Source organism: Panthera onca, chromosome E2 (assembly GCF_046562875.1).
Source record: "Panthera onca isolate mPanOnc1 chromosome E2, mPanOnc1 haplotype 2, whole genome shotgun sequence".
NCBI classification, from domain to species: Eukaryota; Metazoa; Chordata; class Mammalia; order Carnivora; family Felidae; genus Panthera; species Panthera onca.
The window spans coordinates 12,758,198-12,776,934 of NC_138353.1; the positions used below are offsets into that span (position 1 = coordinate 12,758,198).

General features: G+C 51.2%; 1 protein-coding gene across 2 annotated transcripts; it reads left to right on the plus strand.

Moving 5' to 3' along the window:
- Positions 1 to 215: 215 nt before the first annotated feature.
- Positions 216 to 10,170, plus strand: LOC144614538 (cell adhesion molecule CEACAM21-like). Of its 2 annotated transcripts, XM_081791515.1 has the most exons (8): positions 216 to 416; positions 1,263 to 1,622; positions 5,876 to 6,154; positions 7,596 to 7,716; positions 8,695 to 8,747; positions 9,042 to 9,073; positions 9,499 to 9,540; positions 9,799 to 10,170. In XM_081791515.1, the coding sequence occupies exons 1-8, from the start codon at positions 353 to 355 to the stop codon at positions 9,862 to 9,864; spliced, it is 1,017 nt and encodes a 338-aa protein (XP_081647641.1). In that variant the 5' UTR covers positions 216 to 352; the 3' UTR covers positions 9,865 to 10,170. The 2 variants fall into 2 exon arrangements, with proteins under 2 accessions (XP_081647641.1, XP_081647642.1); XM_081791516.1 differs by lacking the exons at positions 216 to 416; positions 1,263 to 1,622 and adding an exon at positions 2,196 to 2,802.
- The last annotated feature ends 8,567 nt before the right edge of the window (positions 10,171 to 18,737 follow it).

An 18,737-nucleotide genomic window follows, 5' to 3' on the forward strand; every position in this document is an offset into this window, starting at 1 on the left:
GTGCTTGTCCACACAAGGGCATTGTGTGCGCACTCGCATATGGTGGGAAATCCCAGCTGAAGAGGGAGAGGCCTCAGCAGTTCGCAGGGAACCCAAACGTAGACGAAATGAAAGGGGAAGGAGACCATGAGGGCAGGAGTGAGGGGAGGGGAGGAGAGGGGAGGGGGAGGGACCTGGCAGAGACCCCGCCCCTGCCCACGTGACCGGGCCAAGCGCTCCTGCCCCCAGAGGCGGCTCAGCACAGAGGGAGGAAGGACCACAGAGCCAACTTGTCGTGACAGCAGTGCTCCTGAGCATTTCTGGAGCCGAAGCTCTCCTCACAGAGGGAAGGACAGAGCAGGCAGCAGGCGGCATGGAGCCCCCCTCGGCCCTTCCCCGAGGAGGGCGTGTTCCCTGGCAGGAGCTCCTGCTGGCAGGTGAGAGGGACGATCCCCTGGGTTAAGGGTGAAGGGAAGAGAGAGACTGGCTGCGGTCTCCCAGGGGAGGACTGGGCGCCGAGAGGGGACATGGGAACAGGGCAGGGCAGGGCAGGGCAGGACAGGGGGTTCCGGGCTCAGCAACAGGAAAATCTCATGATCTGGAAGAGGCGAGCGAGCGACGTGCTGTGTCCCAAGTTACTCATCACTGAGGGTTGAATTTTGGAAACGATGTGAGCAACCAGGGACCCTAAACGCTGCCCCTCCCACCAACCTGAGATATTGACAGATCAATGCTGGGCCCTGGGAACACTCATTCACTCATCCACAGGTATTTGCAGCCGGCCCCACCACTGGGGCACAACACAGATCAGAGTCCCTGCCCTCCCTGAGCACACTTCTCTGGGAAGAAAGACAGACCAGCAAAGACACAGAATGGGAGGTCGGGCATTGACAGGCCATGAAGGGAACAGAGCGGGAAAGGTCAGAATGTGAAGACAGAGGGTCTTTAGAGGAGGCGGTGTGGGCAGGCCTCTCCCAAGGACCCCCTGAGTGTGAGCAGGTACCTGAGGGCAGTGAGGGAGTGAGCCCACAGACATCTGAGGGAGAGTACTGGAAACAGAGGAAATCACAAGTTCAGAAGCACTGAAGCCATGCCGGTTGTGCCGCTGACCTTGACCAGTAGGACACACACACACACACACACACACACACACACACACACACACACGCTCACCCCTGGGCCCAAGGCTGAGCGATTAGGACCTGCTCAGTCTCCAGGGCCACATCTTTCCGTCCCAATACATAGGCCAAATATTGACCCAGGTCTTCTCTCTTCCCTCCTAGTCTCACTCCTAACCTTCTGGAACCCTCCCACCACTGCCCAAGTCACTGTTGAATTGGTGCCGCCCAATGCTGCCGAAGGGAAGGACGTTCTTCTGCGTGTCCACAATCTGCCTGTGAATCTTCTAGGCTTTGGCTGGTTCAAAGGGGAAACTGTTGAGCCCCGTAGTGAAATTGTATCATATGCAGCAGACTCACAAGAAATTACTCCAGGACTTGCACACAGCGGCAGAGAGACATTATATCACAACGGATCCCTGCTGTTCCAGAACATCAACCTGGAGGACACGGGATACTACACTGTACGAATCTTAAAGAGAAATTTTCAAATTGAAATAGTAACTAGACGGCTCCGTGTATATCGTGAGTAATTCCTCTCTCACCTCTGGTGTCGGGTGGAGTGAATTCTACTTCGTACACACAGGATTGACAGGCCTGGACTGTGCCTCCCTCCCCTTCTGCATTTTGCTCCAAATGGTGTTTGAGCATTTAGTGCAGGACACACACAGTAGAGATGAATTTCCTAAGATTTCAACTCCTTTCCTGGAATCCAGACTCTATGACCATCTGAGAAAGACCATGCAGGTCACGGTCAAGGCCAGGCCCGAAGGGGCCCTGGGATCCTCACTAGAGCTCAGCCCAGAAGGCCCTTGCCCAGAACAGTGCCTTGGGGCTCCTGAGTCTCATGACCCTGGGGACTCTGTGCCAGGGTGGGGTAGGGCTCCTGGGCAGGGCTGACTGGGAGCAATGATTTCCGAGCTGCCCGAGTCCTGAGCCTCTGAGCTGGTCACCAGCCAGCGCTCGGTCTCCAGATGTACATCTGGAGAGATGCATGGGCAGCACAGACATAAAAAGGCCCCAGTCCATTAGCCAACTGCTGTGGGGGACTTAGGAGACTCCAGCAGAGGGTCAGCACCCCCAGGGAGGAACAGAGCAGAGAGATGCTCTTGACGGCTCTTCCTCTCCCAAGAAGGAGGCCCAGGGAGGGAGCCTTGTCTTGTGGAGGCAAGAGTAAGAGAGGCCATTTGATTGGCCGGCCGCGATATACCATTTTAGGGCCAGGTATTTAAGGATGTTTAAAGGTTACTTCACAGGCATGGCAGGTGGAGATCATTTACCATTATTCCTGTTGTATTAGGGGGAAACTGAGGCCCAGGGAGGTATAGTCACTGAATCAGGGTCACACAGGCTGCTGGGCTGCTGGGCAGCACAGCCCTGTCCTCTCCTCCATCAGAGGGAAGGGTCCTGGTGTGGGCAGTGAGAGCAAATAGAGAGGCTCATTCTGTGTTTACTCTACAACTAATGACCCCCAGCAGCAACCTGAGTCAGCATGCCCCGGCCGCCCCTCAGGTGGCCCATCCTCACCTCCTTGTGCTGGACTTGAAATCACAGAGTGTTTCCTGGTGTGTTGGTGTCGCTCCCACTGGGGTAGACTTGCCTTCTCCTTCTGACTCTGCACCTGAAACCAACACAGGGCCTTGCCTCGTCTATAACTCTGGCACTCGCCTCAATAAGTGCACAGTCAAGACTATCACAGTCTCTGGTAGGTGGATCCCTGGAGCATCTACATCAGGCACTATGGTGAAGGTCTGCCTGGTTTTCAGAAAAGAGCCGAGGTGAAGTTATTTTCACTTGCTTGTGACACAGATCTGTCCCTGAACTCTCCCATCACACGTCTGCAGATGCTTTCTCCTCTTGCTCTCTGAATTCTCATCGCAGATCTTGAGATCTGAGATCTGAGATCTCCCAGTCCAGTCTGCAAGGTGGGGAGGGGATTCTGTCAGTTCCCAAAACCCCCACACATATAAGGGGCCTTTGCAGATGGGGAAGAAAGAAGGGTCCTCAGGGTCAAGTTGCTTTTTGTTGTTGTTGAATTGCAGAAGTGCTTTATATATTCTGGATATTAATCTCTTACCAGCTATGATTTGCAAATGTTTTCTTCCAATCTGTGCATTGCCATCACTGTTTGTTTCTTGTTTCTGTTTTTGTTTTTGTTTTTTGGTTTTGGTCTTGGTTTTGGTCAGGGAAATTTAGCTGACACACAATGTAACATTAGTTTCAGGTTCAGAACATAGGGATTGGACAACTCTATATGTTATGTTATGCCCACCACAATGTAGCTACCATCTGTCGCCATGCAATGCTATTAAAATACCATTGACTAAGGGCACCTTGCTGACTCAGTAAGTAGAGCATGAGACTCTTGATCTTGGGGTTGTAAGTTCGAGCCCCACATTGGGTGTAGAGCTTACTTAAAAATAAAATCTTTAAAAAAATTAAAAAAAAATCATTGACTGTGTTTCTATCTGTGCATTTCCTACCTGAGTCCTGTTCATTCCATAACTGCTACCATCACTCTCTTGATTGTGCTTTTGGTGCACAGAAGTTTTCTAACTCCATACAATCCAATTCATTTATTTTTTCTTCTGTTGTCTTTGCTTTGGGCGTCATATCTAACAAATCTTTGGGAAATACGGGTTCAGAAAGTTTTTGCTTTATGTTTTGTTCTAAGACTTTTACAGTTTTGACTCTTATGTTTAGATGTTTGATCCATTTTAAGTTAATTTTGGAGGGCAGTTATGCTCACCACTATACCACCAAAACATACTATTTTAAGGTATTTCTGTACATGATGTAAGGTCAAGGTCCAATTTTATTCATTTGCTAGGATGCCCAGTGTTCCCAATACCATTTGTTTAAAAAAATTTTTAACACTTATTTGTTTTTGAGAGGCAGAGACAGAGCATGAGCAGGGGAGGGGCAGAGAGAGAGGGAGACACAGAATCCAAAGCAGGCTCCAGGCTCTGAGCTGTCAGCACAGAGCCTGATGCAGGGCTCAAACTCACAAACCGCGAGATCATGACCTGAGCCGAAGTCGAATGCTTAACCGACTGAGCCACCCAGGCAGCCCCCAATACCATTTGTTGAACAGATTTTTTTATGCATTGAATGGTCATGACAACCTTATTGAAAATCATTGAACCACATATATTCAGTTTGTTTCTGGGGTACCTACTGCATCCCATTGGCATTTCAGTGCCTATCTTTATACCAAGCCCATGTTATTTTGGTTGCTGTAGCTTTGTAGTCAGGAAGTAGGAGTCCTCCAAATTTGTTCTTTTTTCAAAATAATTTTGGCTATTTGAGGCCCCTGAGATTTCATGTGAATATTTGGAAATTTCTATTTCTGCAAAATCTTTCCTTAAGAATTTGATAGGGGGGGCACCTGACTGGCTCAGTCGGTAAAGTATGCGACTCTTGATCTCTAGGTTATATGTTCAAGCCCCACGTTGGGTATAGAGATTACTTAAAAATAAAATCTTTAAAAAAAATGATTTTGATAGGGATTACATTCAATCTGTGGATCTCTTTGGGTAGTATTGTCATCTTAACAATATTAAGTCTTATTATCCATGAACATGGGATGTCTTTCCATTCATTTGTGTCTTCTGTAGTTTCCTTTAGTGATGTTTTATAGATTTCCATGTACAGTCTATTGCCTCATTAGTTCATTCCTAAGTATTTTATTCTTTTTAATGTTATTGTAAATTAAATTGTTTCCTTAACTTGGGAAGGGGTTATTTCATTATTAGTGTATAGCGACACAAGTGATTTTTGCATGTTGACTTTGTATCCTGCAAGTTTGTTGAAATTGTTGATTAGTTCAACAGTTTTTGTGGAATCATTAGAGTTTTATACATATCATTTCATGTCATCTACAAACAGACCTAATTGTACTTAATCCTTTCCAATTTGATTGCGTTCTACTCTTTTTCTTCAAATTATTTCAGCTTGGTCTCCTATACTCTGTTGAATATGGGTGGTGAAAGTGGCATGTTTATGTACTACCTGATCTTAGAGGAAACGCTTTCCGTGTTTCACCATTGAGTATAATGCTAGCTGTTAGGGTTTCATATAAGGCCTTTATTATGTTGCAGTAGTTTTCTTCTATTTATAAGGGTGCCAGTATTCTGTATACCATACCCGATTCTCTACAGAAGTTTTTCACCCTGAGATTCAATCCACAGATGTAGAAGTAAAAGGCTCCAGAGGGAGAAATCCTATGGATTGAAAACTGTTTGGTCCCTAAGGTGATGAAGACTGGGTGGGCTGCTCTCATTTCCTAATAAATTATAACCGTGCAAATACCTTCCCTATTTTATGTAAAGGTGCCTCAGACTCAGAGATAGAAGGCCTTCAAGACTTCCTCCCCACCATACACGAAAAGGTATATAAGGAGTGAGGCTTCATCTATTAAAGTCATAGAAGTTCAAGAAAGGAACCACACAGGAGCCCATGGGAAAAATTCCACCTGCTGATGAGGATGCTGGACATGGGCTAAGAGGTGTGTGGTGCTGATACTACAGAGATGTTCAGGCAGACCAGGCAGATGACTGAGGGCCAGAGGGGGACCTGAGGGTCAGAGGGAGAGGTACAGCCCCCTCCTTACAGATCGCCACCTGAACAAAGACACTCATCCTTCTGCAGACATCAGGGCGATCCTCTGGGGCACCTTTACAGAGCTCAGTGGGGCCCTCAGAGTGGCTGATATCTTGGAAGACAGAGCATGGCCCCAGGCCCCCTCTCATTCTGTCACCTCCTCTGTTTCTCCACAGAGGCAGTGTCCCAGCCCTCCATCAACATCAGCAACACCACAGCCACAGAACATAAGGACTCTGTGGTCCTGACCTGCTCCACAAATAACAAAAAGGTCTCCATCCGGTGGTTCTTCAATGGCCGGAATGTAAACCTCACAAAGAGGATGAAGCTGTCCCAGGACAACAGGGCCCTCACCATAAGCCTCGTCAGGGTGGAGGATGCCGGGAATTATCAGTGTGAGGTCTCCAACCAGGCCAGTTCCAACAGAAGTGACCCCATCAGGCTGGCTGTGAGCTGTGAGTGACCCTCGACCTCTCCCCCTTCCTCCCTGTATATTTCATGGGTAGGGGGTGTGTGTGAAATAGAATACAGGTCTGGGGGAGGTGGGAGCCTCCTTCACAGCCTCTACAGCAATGTGGATGAGATCCCCGGAATTAGACTAATCTTGTTAACATCTTGGTTCTGCTTTATACCAGCTGTGGGACCTCAGACAAGACACTCAACCTCCAGAACCTAAGTTTCCTCATCTGTAAAACTGGAAAGAACGGCTGGCTCTTAGGGCTGTTCTGAGGGTTGTCACTATGAGGTTAATGAGATCTTAAATCCTGAGACAGCATCCTACACAGGTTCAAGGCTCAATCAAATTTAGCAGTTCTTGTTCTTTTGTCATTGACGTTGTTGTTATTAGCCGTAATGTCCCGTGGAGCTGGGCTTAAGTGTTGTCTCAACTCGGTCCAGTTCTGTGACCTTCACTACTTTACTGAAGCCCTTGACACTCTCAGACCGTAATTTGCAGAGTGGGGTTGACACCTGGCCGCCTCATGGAAGCAGCAGATGAGATAAACACAAAGTATTTTCCATGTGCCTGGCCCAGCGCTGACCTCGAAAGCAGTCAGCTAGTGTTATTTTCACTAATCCGTGTTGAGTGGACAAGTAGGGGCCTCCCTCTAAGACCATCAATGGTAATAGAAAGGAAGAAATGTGGAAAAAGGCATAATGTGAGAATAAGAAAGAGAGGCATTAGGAGGAAAATGAACAGGATGTGGGCACTGGCCACAGTTTTGGGCAGAGGAGGGCAACATGAAGATTCAAGTCCAAGGATTCACTATAAGGATAGAAAGGACACAGCAGGGGGAACCTGGGCAGCTCACTCCATTAAGCATCCAACTCTTCTTTTTTTTTCTTAAGTTTTTAAAAAAGTATATTTATTTTCAGAGACAGAGAAAGAGAGTTGGGGAAGGGCAGAGAGAGAGGGAAAGAATCTCAAGCAAGCTCTGCACTGTAGGCACAGAACCTGATGTGGGTTTGAACCCACAAACCATGAGATCGTGGCCTGAGCCAAAGACACATGTTTAACCAACTGAGCCACCCAGGTGCCCCAAGCGTTCAACTCTTGATCTCAGATCAGGCCATGATCTCATAGTTCATGGGTTCAAGCCCCTTGTTGGGATGTGCACTGATAGTGGGGACCCTGCTTGGGAGTCTGTCTTCCCTCTTTCTCTGCCCCTTCCCTGCTCCCACTCTCTTTCTCTCTCTCTCAAAAAAAAATACACTTAAAAAAATAAAAAAGAAATGACACAGCAGCCGAGGGGGTGGGGATGCTGTGGAGATAAGACACATCATCCAGACCTCGATGGCCATTCCTTCCTCCCTAACCAGGCCCTTCCCCCCAGCCCTCATGGCTTCGGCAGATATGACTTGGGACTCATTCCTCCTCCCTTTTGCTTCTTATTTCAGATGGAAGAAGCCCCACGGGCCTCCCTGTGGGGACCAGTGTTGGCATTGCAATTGGGGTCTTGGTCGGGGGGGCACTCGTGGCCGCCCTGGGGTATCTCCTGGTCCGGGTGAAGACGGGAAGGTACGATGGCATTTCCCACACACGATCCTGTCCACCACCCCTCCCCCGCCCCAGCAGACTCACCAGTAGGCAGACGCTGTCCTGACCCGGGACTCTGGGCTAGGTGTCCCAGACCTCCCAACTGCCCCCTGGATTTCTCCTCTGATCACACCTGGCTCCTTCCTCACCAGCTGCTGCCCGGGGCCCTTCCTCCACAGCTGCCTCTGTGCAAAATTAGGGACAATCACAGAACAGCCCCTCAGGGTTGTCCTGGTTCGCTCGGCAACCCTACAGCAGTGCTCGGTACTAAGTGCACAGTGACCGGTACCTCCCGTGGTTTGTCAGTCCACATGCCCTGGGACGGGGATTTGCAGCCTCAGGACCGAGGGTGGTCCTGGCCAAGGTCACGCAAGGGAGAGTGGAAGACCCTGACAGGCCGGGTGGGGTCGACCCCCAAAGTGGCACATGCGGGAACCACGGCGCCTGATGTGTGACACCGCAGACCCTGGGCCCCGTCAGGTAGAGGTCCTGGGACGAAGCCCCTCGTCCAGGCAGGTGGAGATAGAGCACGAGCCAATGTCAGTTTTCAACAAATTCTGGCCTGAGGACTCGAGGGTCTGGCCACAGCAGGGGCACCGCATTCAGGGATCTGACATACCTGGAGCTCCCCAAGCGTCCTGCACACGCAGCTGGCCGCCTTGACCCTTCCACTCACTCAGACCCTCATGTGTGATTCCTTTCCTGGGCCCTTGATCCCTTTTCAGGACACCTTCTCCTAGGTGTCCGTCCGCTGCCCAGCTTCCTCTCTGGTCCGAGGATACCTGTGCTCCGAAGGCCTTTTTTTATCCCTCTCCTGGGCCCTTCCCCTCCTAAATAGACTGGTGGAGAGATGGGGTCTCTAAGGCCTGCTTGGAATGAGGACCCTCCTTGTCCCCTGTTCTGACACCAGAGCTGTGACCTCTCACTGCCCACCTCACAAATAAGCCTGATCTTTCCTAGGGCCAGTGGCCAACGTAATCACAGAGAGATGGGGCACCCAGCCTGCACCCCTGGTGAGTATCCCTTCAGCCCAGGCAGCACAGGGAGCCCCTCGACCTGCCCCCAATGTCCACTCCTGCCAGTCACACCCTGGGTCCTCTGACCACATCCCTGGGGCTTCAGTACAGGGGACCCCAACTGGCCATACTCCCTGACTATGGAATCTAGGTCACGGGTCAGCACCTCACAGACCAGCACCAGTGGGTCTCCCTGTGGGAGGTGCTCCTTCCCCGGTTCTCCGAGAGCCGATGACCCGGTACCTCCTGGCAGGGTGGACCCTGGCTGCTAATTCCTGTTTCTGTGCCCAGGTCATGGTCCAGTCAGCAGCTCCACATCCCCGGTAAGCCCGCCCCCTCCCCACTGGGGTCTAGGTTGTGCAGGCGCAAGGCAGAGAACCAACGAATTCAGCAGCACCGCACATACCCTGCTTCCCCCAGAGAGCCAGGACAAGGCAGGGCCCGTTCTGCCCAGGATTTGGACCGTCTTCAGGGACAGGACCACTCCCCACCCCGTCCGGAGTCTCTCCTGCCACTCTGAGCTGCCCAAGGGGAACCCTGGAGTCTGGCCAAGGACAGAGCACTGGGAACATCAGCCAGGGGTCCTGGGCTAATAGGAGTGGGGCAGGGAGTTAAGGAGAGACCGGTCTGGGTCTGGGGTGTGGGTCAACAGGCTTGGCGAACGCTGCTCAAGAGGCAGAACGGGTCACCCCTGCAGAGAAATGACTCTCCCTCTGTCCACTGACACCCATTCTCTCCCCCTGTTCAGAACGCCCTACCCAGCCCGGGGACAGCCATTCCCATCTACCAGGTGAGTGTGGGCAATGAATGTTCAGGTCCCCCAAGCCCAAGGGGACTGAGGATCTGTCCCCAGCCTGCCCTGCCTGTGCTTTCAGGTTTAGGACACAGCAGGGCAAAAGGGCACAGGGGCTAGTGGGAGGAAGGAGGGGCCTGGGGCAGAAACCTGCCACCCAGCCAGGTTCCCAGAGAGGTGGACACAGGACCTGAAAGTCACCCAGACATGTTCTGAGAAGCTTGCGGGGTTCAGAGGCCTCTTTTTCTTTTACAGGACTTACAACACCCTGACAGGAACATTTACTGCCAGATCAACCACAAAGGACAAGTGTCTTCTTAGTTTCCCCTTCCCCTGGGAGCTACTCCTTCCAGGGGCCTTCCTGAGACCCCAGACCCTGGGTGGGGTCAGGTGCCGCCGCCTGAGCCAGAGAACCAGCTCTAAGCCCAGAGGATATTCAGGGACATGGACCCAGGGTCCGGGCCTTCCTGATTTCTGGAAGCCCTGACAGGCTGCCACGAACCCCGGATGGGCCAGGACAAAGGCCCCCATGTCCCAGGAAGTGGGGTTTCCCAGGGAAAGTGTCCTGGGCCCTGACCCACCAGGGACAACATGAGGGGATCTGATTAAACAGGACTCTTCCCCCTCCTTGGCCCTTTTTTGGTGAATGGTGATTTCTCTGAGCAGACATTCACCTGAACCTCTGGGGCCCTTCTCTCCTGGGTCACACAGGGAAATGTTCCCTCTGAGTTCACCAAGCCCCCACCTTAGTCCCCTGAGATAGAGGAGGGGCGAGGGGTGTTGACATGCTGGGACCACGTTAACTAGAAAAGGAGAGATCACCAGAGCTGTGGCCAAACTATGACAGCACTCAGCGGTCCTCACCCTGCTCAGGGACCAAGGCTGGAGACACCTCCAGTGTTTGCAAATGTGCACGGGGTTCTCAGGAGCACAGAACATGGGGCCTCTGATGACCACACGAGGATGAGCTTGGAAGGAGCAGCCATAGTCAGGCACACATCCCAGGTGGGACCCCTTCATAGCCTTTTGGTGTCCTGAGCCCTTTGGTCCTCCTCACCCATCCCCAGTGGCCCTGACTGGTGTCCTTCACCAATAAACTTGCCCTGTCCCCAAATCCAGGATCCAGGGCACTGAGACCTGTCTGAAGGTTTCTCCAGCCTTCGGGATGTCCTTCCTGCTGGGGTGACATAAAGGCAGGTTGTCAGAGGAACCCCAGGGTTTGGGACCCAGAATTCATGCTCTGAGCATAGCCTTCCCGGACACTGCCCATGACGTCTAGCCCAGTACCTCCCAGCAGTGTCCACTTTTCTCCCTGAACGGGATCTTATCTTGAAACACACCTCCTCCCCATAAATAAGCATGCAGGTCAGAGGCAGAGGGCTTCCCCCACCTAACTCACCCAGGCTCCCATGGTGATGGGACAAAGTGTCTCTTCCACCTGGTCCACAGGCCTCATCCTACTGTCCCACCTGCAGCCTCCTCCACACACCTGGGCCAGCGGCTCTCAGTCCTTCCCCGAGGCCCCCGGTTGGGTGCCCATGTGGATTCGCTCGCATCAAGGTGCCCTGTTCACACAAAAGCGGTCCAAGCACCAAGGCACCGCACCCACGTTTCACAGGTGGGTTTGCCATCACCCACTTGTTTCTTAGTCATGAGATGAGAGGTAAGGAAAACAAGCTGCAAAGTATCACGTCACGTTTAGCTCTGTGATGCTCCTATCGCAATGCACACTATGTTGGATTAGACAGGGTGACGCCTCTTGTTAGTTTCGTCTTGCTGCTCTAGCAAATTATTGTAAGCCTAGTGGTGGATGTCAACACAAATCAAGGTGCCCACCTGGCTGTCTCTTCTGGAGGCTTAGGAGACAGTCTGTTTCCTTGTTTTTCAAGCTGTGCTGTTGGAGGCTTCCCAAGTTCCATGGATGTGGCCCCTTCCTTCACCTTCAAAACCAGCAGTGCAACATCTTGAAGTCTCTCTGTGTCCTGTTTCCACATCACCTCTTCTTCTCTGCTTCTGCCTCTCCTGCCTCCCCCTGTCACTTATATAAGGACCCTCGTGTGTGCCTGGATGGCTCAGTGGGTTAGACTTCCAACTTTGGCTCACGTCGTGATCTCAGAAGGTCGAGCCCTGTGTTGGGCTCTGTGCTGACAGCTCAGAGCCTGGAGCCTGTGATTCTGTGTCTCCCTCTCTCTCTCTACCTCTCTCTGTGTCAAAAATCAATAAACATTTTTTAAAAATTAAAAAAAAAAAGAAAGAACTCTTGGATTGTATTGGCCCACCTGGGTAAACTACCATAATGTCACAATCACATGGTCCTTAACTTAATCTGTTAGTCCCTTTATCATTGAAATAATCACAGATTCTTGACACAAGGGATGTGGGAGTGTCTGAGAGGCCTCTGTTCTGTCTACTGCACCCCCAAGGCCATATTCACCACAATCGTTCATGACAAACTGCTGGTGGGCAGCCTGGACTTGGTCATCTGACCATGGAGTCACTGCCTGCAGAGATGTCCACAACACCATCACTGCCCTGAGCCAGTGATGAAGGCCAGTCCACACTCCCTGCAGCCTTCTCCACCTCTTCCTTGTTAGTAATGCTCCTTGTTAAGAATGCAAAGAGAGTGGACACAACTGGAGGATCACAGCTCCCAAGCCTTGGGAATAGTTCGGTGAGCATCAGCACCATGGACAGGTGCCCCAGCCAGCCTCCTCCCAGGCGTTGAGCAGGGAGGAGGCAAGAAAAAGAGACTCTGGAGAAGCTGCCTATTGCTTTTCTACATAAGAAAGATGTAATGAGGCAGAATGCTATCAGGGGGATGAGCTGCTTCTGCTCTAATTTATCAGTCATAAGCCCTTTGCACATGTCTGGATGTTACTGTTGGCACGTTGATTACAATTCCCTGCGTGGCTGTTGGCTGCATCCAGAGGGTGGCCTTGGGGAGTCTGGGAGGCTGCTCCAGCCTCTTGGGGAACCTCCTGCCCCCCCCACCCCCGAGAGTCAGGCCACTGTCTTGCATACAATAAGGAAGGAATGGGGGCGCCTGGCTGGCTCAGTCAGTACAGAATGAGACCCTTGACCTCAAGGTCGTGAATTGGAGCACTGGGGGTAGAGTTTCCTCAGTAAAAGAAAAAAATGGAAAATAAAAGGAAGGAATGTTTCATGATTAGCTTCTGACCCTTAGTGCCTGACCTTGGAAACACACTCATCACCCGGCCTGGAGCACCCGCTAAGCACAGCATCCTGTTTCCAAGCCCCAGCTGAACCCCACAGGCAGCAGGGCTGAGCAGAGCCCCTGGGCTCTTCTCCAGCTCCTCCTTGCTGAGCCCTGTGCATGGTGTCAGAGTCCTATGCCATCTGCCCGCCCTTCCCAGCAGAGCAAACATTTCACCCAGGGGACGAGGGGGGACCTGAAGATCTCCCAGGGGAGAATCCAACATCTGAGGGTTTCTGCATCTGCCTGTGACCCCTCAGGGGAAGAGATAAGACAAGGGCGCTCACAGTCACCCCCATCTTCCTTTTTCCCCATGCACGTCCCACCTGCAGAACCAACTCTGATGCTACAGACCCAAGTCTTTCCCTTTCATGGCTCGGGTCCATTCAGTCCACTCACAGTGTTCAATATAAGGTCAGCTGGGTGGTCTGGTCTCTATTATTTCTTTCTTTCTGCTTTTAGTTGGGTTCATCTTGCTCTTATTTTTCTGGTTCTTGTAGTAGGAACTTACATTATTGATTTGAGATATTTCCTTTCTTGTAATGTAAGCATTTTGTGCTAGAAATTCCCCTCTCAGTGTGGCATAAGCTGCATCCCATAAGCAGAGGAGGGTTTTTTTTTTTTTTAGTATATTTAATTTAATTCTGTGTGTTTAAATGTTTTTTTTTTTTATTTTGAGAGAGAGAGAGAAAGAGAGAGAGCATGGGTAGGGGAGAGAGGCCGAGAGAGAGAGAGAGAGAGAGAGAGAGAGAGAACCCCAAGCAGGCTCCACTCTCAGCACAGAGCCTGCCTTGGGACTCAGTCCCACGACCCTGGGATCATGACCTGCCTGAGATCAAGAGTCAGATGCTCAACCGACCAAGCCACTCAGGCATCCCAATTCTGTGTGTTTTTAAAATTTCCTTTGAAACTTGCTTTTTGACCCATAAATTATTTACAAATATGTAGCTTACTTTCCAAATCTTTTAGGGATTTTTTTCAGTTGTCTATTATTAATTTCCAGATTCATTACCATTTTCCGAGAACATACTCTGATTTCAGTATTTTACATTTATTCATTTTTTGAGAGACAGAGAAAGAACATGTGCAAGGGAGTGGCAGAGAGAGAGAGGGAGACACAGAATCCTTAGCAGGCTCCAGGATCTGAACTGTTCGCACAGAGCCCGATGAGGGGTTGAACCCACGAAGCGTGAGATCGTGGCCTGAGACGAAGTCAGACGCCAAACCGACTGAGCCACCCAGGCACCCCAGATTTCAGTATTTTAAATTTGGTGTGGGGCGCCTGGCTGGCTCAGTTGGGAGAACATGTGACTCGATCTCAGGGTCGTGAGTTCAAGCCCCACGTTGGGCTTCCTGCCGTCATGCAGAGCCTGCTTTGGATCCTCTGTCACCCTGTCTCTCTGCCTCTCTCTCTCTTTCTACCTCTCACTCTCTTCCTCCCTCTCTCAAAAATGAATAAATATTAAAAAAACAAAAACAAAGTAAATTTGGCTAGATTTTAGATATGATACAAAACATGAGCTACAGAGAATGATGAATTATACATCTCCTTTGGCCATTCTTTTTTTTTTTTTTTTTTTAATTTTTTTTTCAATGTTTTTTATTTATTTTTGGGACAGAGAGAGACAGAGCATGAACGGGGGAGGGGCAGAGAGAGAGGGAGACACAGAATCGGAAACAGGCTCCAGGCTCCGAGCCATCAGCCCAGAGCCTGACGCGGGGCTCGAACTCACAGACCGCGAGATCGTGACCTGGCTGAAGTCGGACGCTTAACCGACTGCGCCACCCAGGCGCCCCGGCCATTCTTTAATAGTAGGTCAGCTGGCAATAAATTTTGATACTCTCTCTTCATCAGGGAATTTCCTTCTTTCCCCTTCACTCCTGAAGCTAATTTTAGCAGACGCAGAATTTGAAACATGTGCCACTTCCTTCTGGCCTCCATGCTTTCAGATACAAAACCTACTGTCACTTACATTAGTGTTCCTTAATGCGCAAGGGTGGTTTCTCTGGGTGTCTTTAGGATTTTTGTTCTCTTGTCTTTTATTTTCAGAAGTTTGTTATGTGCCTTAGTGTGACTGCTCACCGTGTTTGGGGTTCTGACTCAGCCTCTTGGGTTGTCATTTCCTCAGATACCTTTTCAGTCCGCACGTTTCCCTTCCACTTCTGGTACCCAGTGGCACCGAGGTTCCATCGTTTTTTTACAGAACAGATCTCGGGACTCTGCTCATTTTTCTGTCTCTTTCCTCTCTATTTTTCAGGAGGAATAAATTCTATGGATTTGTCCTCCAGTTCATCGATTCTACCTTGTGCATCGTCATGTTACTATGAAGTTCACCAGTGAGGGTTTGGTTTTGTTTTTTTAAATATTGGTTACTGTAGTTTTCAGTTTCATCATTTCTATGTTTCTTTTCTATTTTTCTTGAAGACAGAGACAGGGAGTGCATGGGTGTGGGAGTGGAGGAGGGGCAGAGGGAGAGAGAGGGAGAGAGAGGAAGAGAGAGGGAGAGAGAGGGAGAGAGAGGGAGAGAGAGGGAGAATCTCAAGCAGGCTCCATGCCCAGGGTGGAGCTCGACTTGGGGCCTGATCTCACAACCCTGATAGCATGACCTGAGCAGAAATCAAGACTTGGACACTTAACCAATTGAGTCACCCAGGTGCCCCTGTTTGGTTCCTTTCTATAACTTTCATTTTTTGCTGTGGTTTTCAATTTATTTTTTGAGCAACCTTGACACCAGTGTGGCACTTGAACTCGTAACCCCTTGATCAAGAATCATGTGCCCTACCAACTGAGTCAGCTAGGCGTCTCTCAATTTCGTTAAAAATTTTATTATCGGTTATTGAAGTGTTCTTTTAATGATATTTACTTGTTAAATCTTCGTTGGATACTTCCACAGTCATTGGAATTGGAGTCAGTAATGATCTTTGCTCAGTCAAATCGTGGTTCTCCTGGCTCTTGGTATGATGAGTGATTTTTTTTTATTGTATCCTGGATATTTTGTTATTGGGTTAGTAGATTCGATAATATTGAAATGTTCATGAAAAAAATTTTTTATGTCTTTATTTTATTTTGAGAGACAGAGTGAGTGTGGGGGGAGGGGCAGAGAGAAGGAGACACAGAATCAGAAGCAGGGTCCAGGCTCCGAGCTGTCAGCACACAGCCCAACCCCGGGGCTCAAACTCAGGGCCAGCCCAAGTCCGACACACAAGGAACTGAGACACCAGGCGCCCCCCGCCCTTTTTCTTATACTTTCAACATGTGGATTTTCTTATATGTCAACTATAACACAATAAGGTCGCTAAAAATTATATCTGCATACATGAAATATTACTTAAAGTATACTTTAGAAATATAGAACTCTTAAAAAATGCAGAGCAGTACGTTTTCTTCCACATTTTCCGCATGGTCCAGCAGAGGGCGGCAGAGAAACTCCGCAGCCTGGAGCCTTGGGTAGGGTGGGGGCGGGGGGGGGGGGGGCGGCGCTGCTGATGTCCCTTGGCTGCCCACTCCCCAGCAGGGTCTGACCCTCCCCAGCGTCACCCAGTCACAGTCCTCCTCGCTCTCCAGGCTCCCCACACTGACCTCCGTCAGCCCCTCCGGCCAGTCGGGTGTCTACCCGCTGAGACAGGTCCCTCTGTAGGCAGCTCAGCCCTCCACACCCTCTGTCCTTCCAGGGGCAAAGGCCCACTCACACTTCCGGTCTCAGCCAAAAGATCACTTTGTCAGGGGTGTTGACCTGACCCCCAGGCCAGCTGAGACCCCGTTACTTGCTCCTGTCACACTAGACGCTTTCCCTTCACGGCTCTTTTCTCCATTTTATTGTACTTTATTTTCAATCTTATTTAAAAAAAAAATGTTTTTGATGTTCATTTAAGAGAAAGACAGCCGTGAGCAGGGGAGGGGCAGAGAGACAGGGAGACACAGACTCCAAAGCAGGCTCCAGGCTCTGAGCTGTCAGCACAGAACCTGACGCAGGGCTCGAACCCACGAACCATGAGATCAAGACCTGAGCCAAAGTGGAACACTTTACTCAACTGAGCCAACCAGGCGCCCCTTTTTCCACTTTACAGAGAGAGAGAGAGAGAGAGAGAGAGAGAGAAAGCGGTGGAGAGGCAGAGGGAGAGAGAGAGAATCCACGCAGGCTCACACTCAGCAGGCAGCTGACAAGAGGCTCAATCTCACCACAGAGAGATCATGACCTGAGCCAAAATCAGGAGTCGGACATTAAATCAACTGAGCGACCGAGGCTCCCCACCTTCCCTCCATTTTAAGTGTGTCCTCAAAGCCATGATTTTCTCTGGGTGCCTGTGGCCCTGTTTCAGGATCCGGGTCTGTCCTGTTCTCTTTGGAGTCCCCAGGACCCAGCCCCGTGCCCCTTGCCTGACCCTGTGCAGGATGGGACAGGAGAACCCAGGATCTACGTTTGTTTCCATCTCAGAGGGGCTGAGGGTCTCCTCCCCTGTAACACAGGAAGCCCTGAAAACCCTCAGCTGAGTCTCCAGGTGGGCTCTGTGGGGAGGCCTAGAGCAAAAGCAGGGACTCAGATGACACGGATGCATTCCCCCCCTCTCCCGCCCCGTGCTGTGATGAGGAAACAGGGCATTGCGGTGTCCAGCCCCCTCCCCCCAAGCCAGTGCCTCTTCCAAAGTCTCAAGAGACTCTACTGGGTCATTCCTTGAAACCTCAAGGACAGAGAGTTCCTCCTAAGGGAGCACATCTCTCTGGGTGGACAATTCTCCTGACTCACGATCAGGAATCTTCTGGACGGTGCCTGTCCACCCCTGGGCTCACCCTACCCTGGAATGGAGTCAGGCAACCCAGGACCCACAGGGACCCACAGGCTGCCCAGGGCTCAGGGCCCACGCATCCTTTGGAGCCCAGTCAGGGTCCCTGGTAAAGCCCAGGATCGCCTCCAGGGGGCGACATAGGGACACGCAGGCAACACACAGGGAATTAAAACGTGAAGCTGGCTTTGTTTGCCTAAGGAGGTAGAGGAGCCTGATTTCCGTCTCTTTCTCCAAGAGACCCTTCTGAGTCCCTCCCATGTGGCTGTTCTGTCCTGCCCACTAGGACGAGTGGGGCTGAGGAGCACCCTGATCTGTTAGGGGTCCCTGTGCAGCCCCCACTCCTTGCCTGGCACCAGCCACGGGGGAGGCAGGGTGACCACAGGAAAGTCCCCCTGGCAGAGGACACGGGCTGCCCAGGACGCTCAGGAGCACACGGCCAGCCTCTCGGCCACAGTGCAGCCAGCAGACACGGAGAGGAAGGGTCTCCTTACGATCTTCCCTCGAGGATCAGGGAACCTCCCGCCACCGGACCTCCCCCCACCTCTTCTCTTCCCGGGACACACAGGACACTGCCTGCACACCTGGAACCTGAGCTCCGGAGACACTTGGTCCCGGGTCTCGGTCCCTGGAAGCAGAGGCCGGGCTGGGGACACCCAGGGATGGAGAGTGGGTCCCTCACCAGTCATCACCCTGCTTGCCCTCTTCTCACCCTCAGAACGTTACTGTGACCTTGCTGCCAGGAGTCAATGCAACTTCCCCAGAGCATTTGAGAACACTGGGGGGACCCCATGCCCCGCTGGGCTTCTCTGATACAGATGGAAAGAATCCCCTGGGTTTGGGGCCTCTGGGGCTCTGTGTGCGGTGCTGACAGACTCGAGGCCAGGGCTCAGCAGAGGCCAACTCGGAGTAGGGAGGAGGCTCGTCCTCTGAGAGAACCAGGTCCCCGTCAGCCTGGCTATTCAACGTGTGCCTGGCCCAGGACAACCAGCCTCACCTGAGAGCTTGTTAGATGCGGACTCTCAGGTCCACACCACGCTGCTGAGTCAGAATGCGCATTTTACGGGATCTGCAGACCCTCTGTGGGTGCAGGAAAGAAGGAGGTGGCCCCACTCCCACATCCTGGGGTCTCAGCCTGGCTGGCCATCTGCTGAAGCAGCATTTCTAGGGGTCACCAGGGCATTCGCGATCTTTAGAA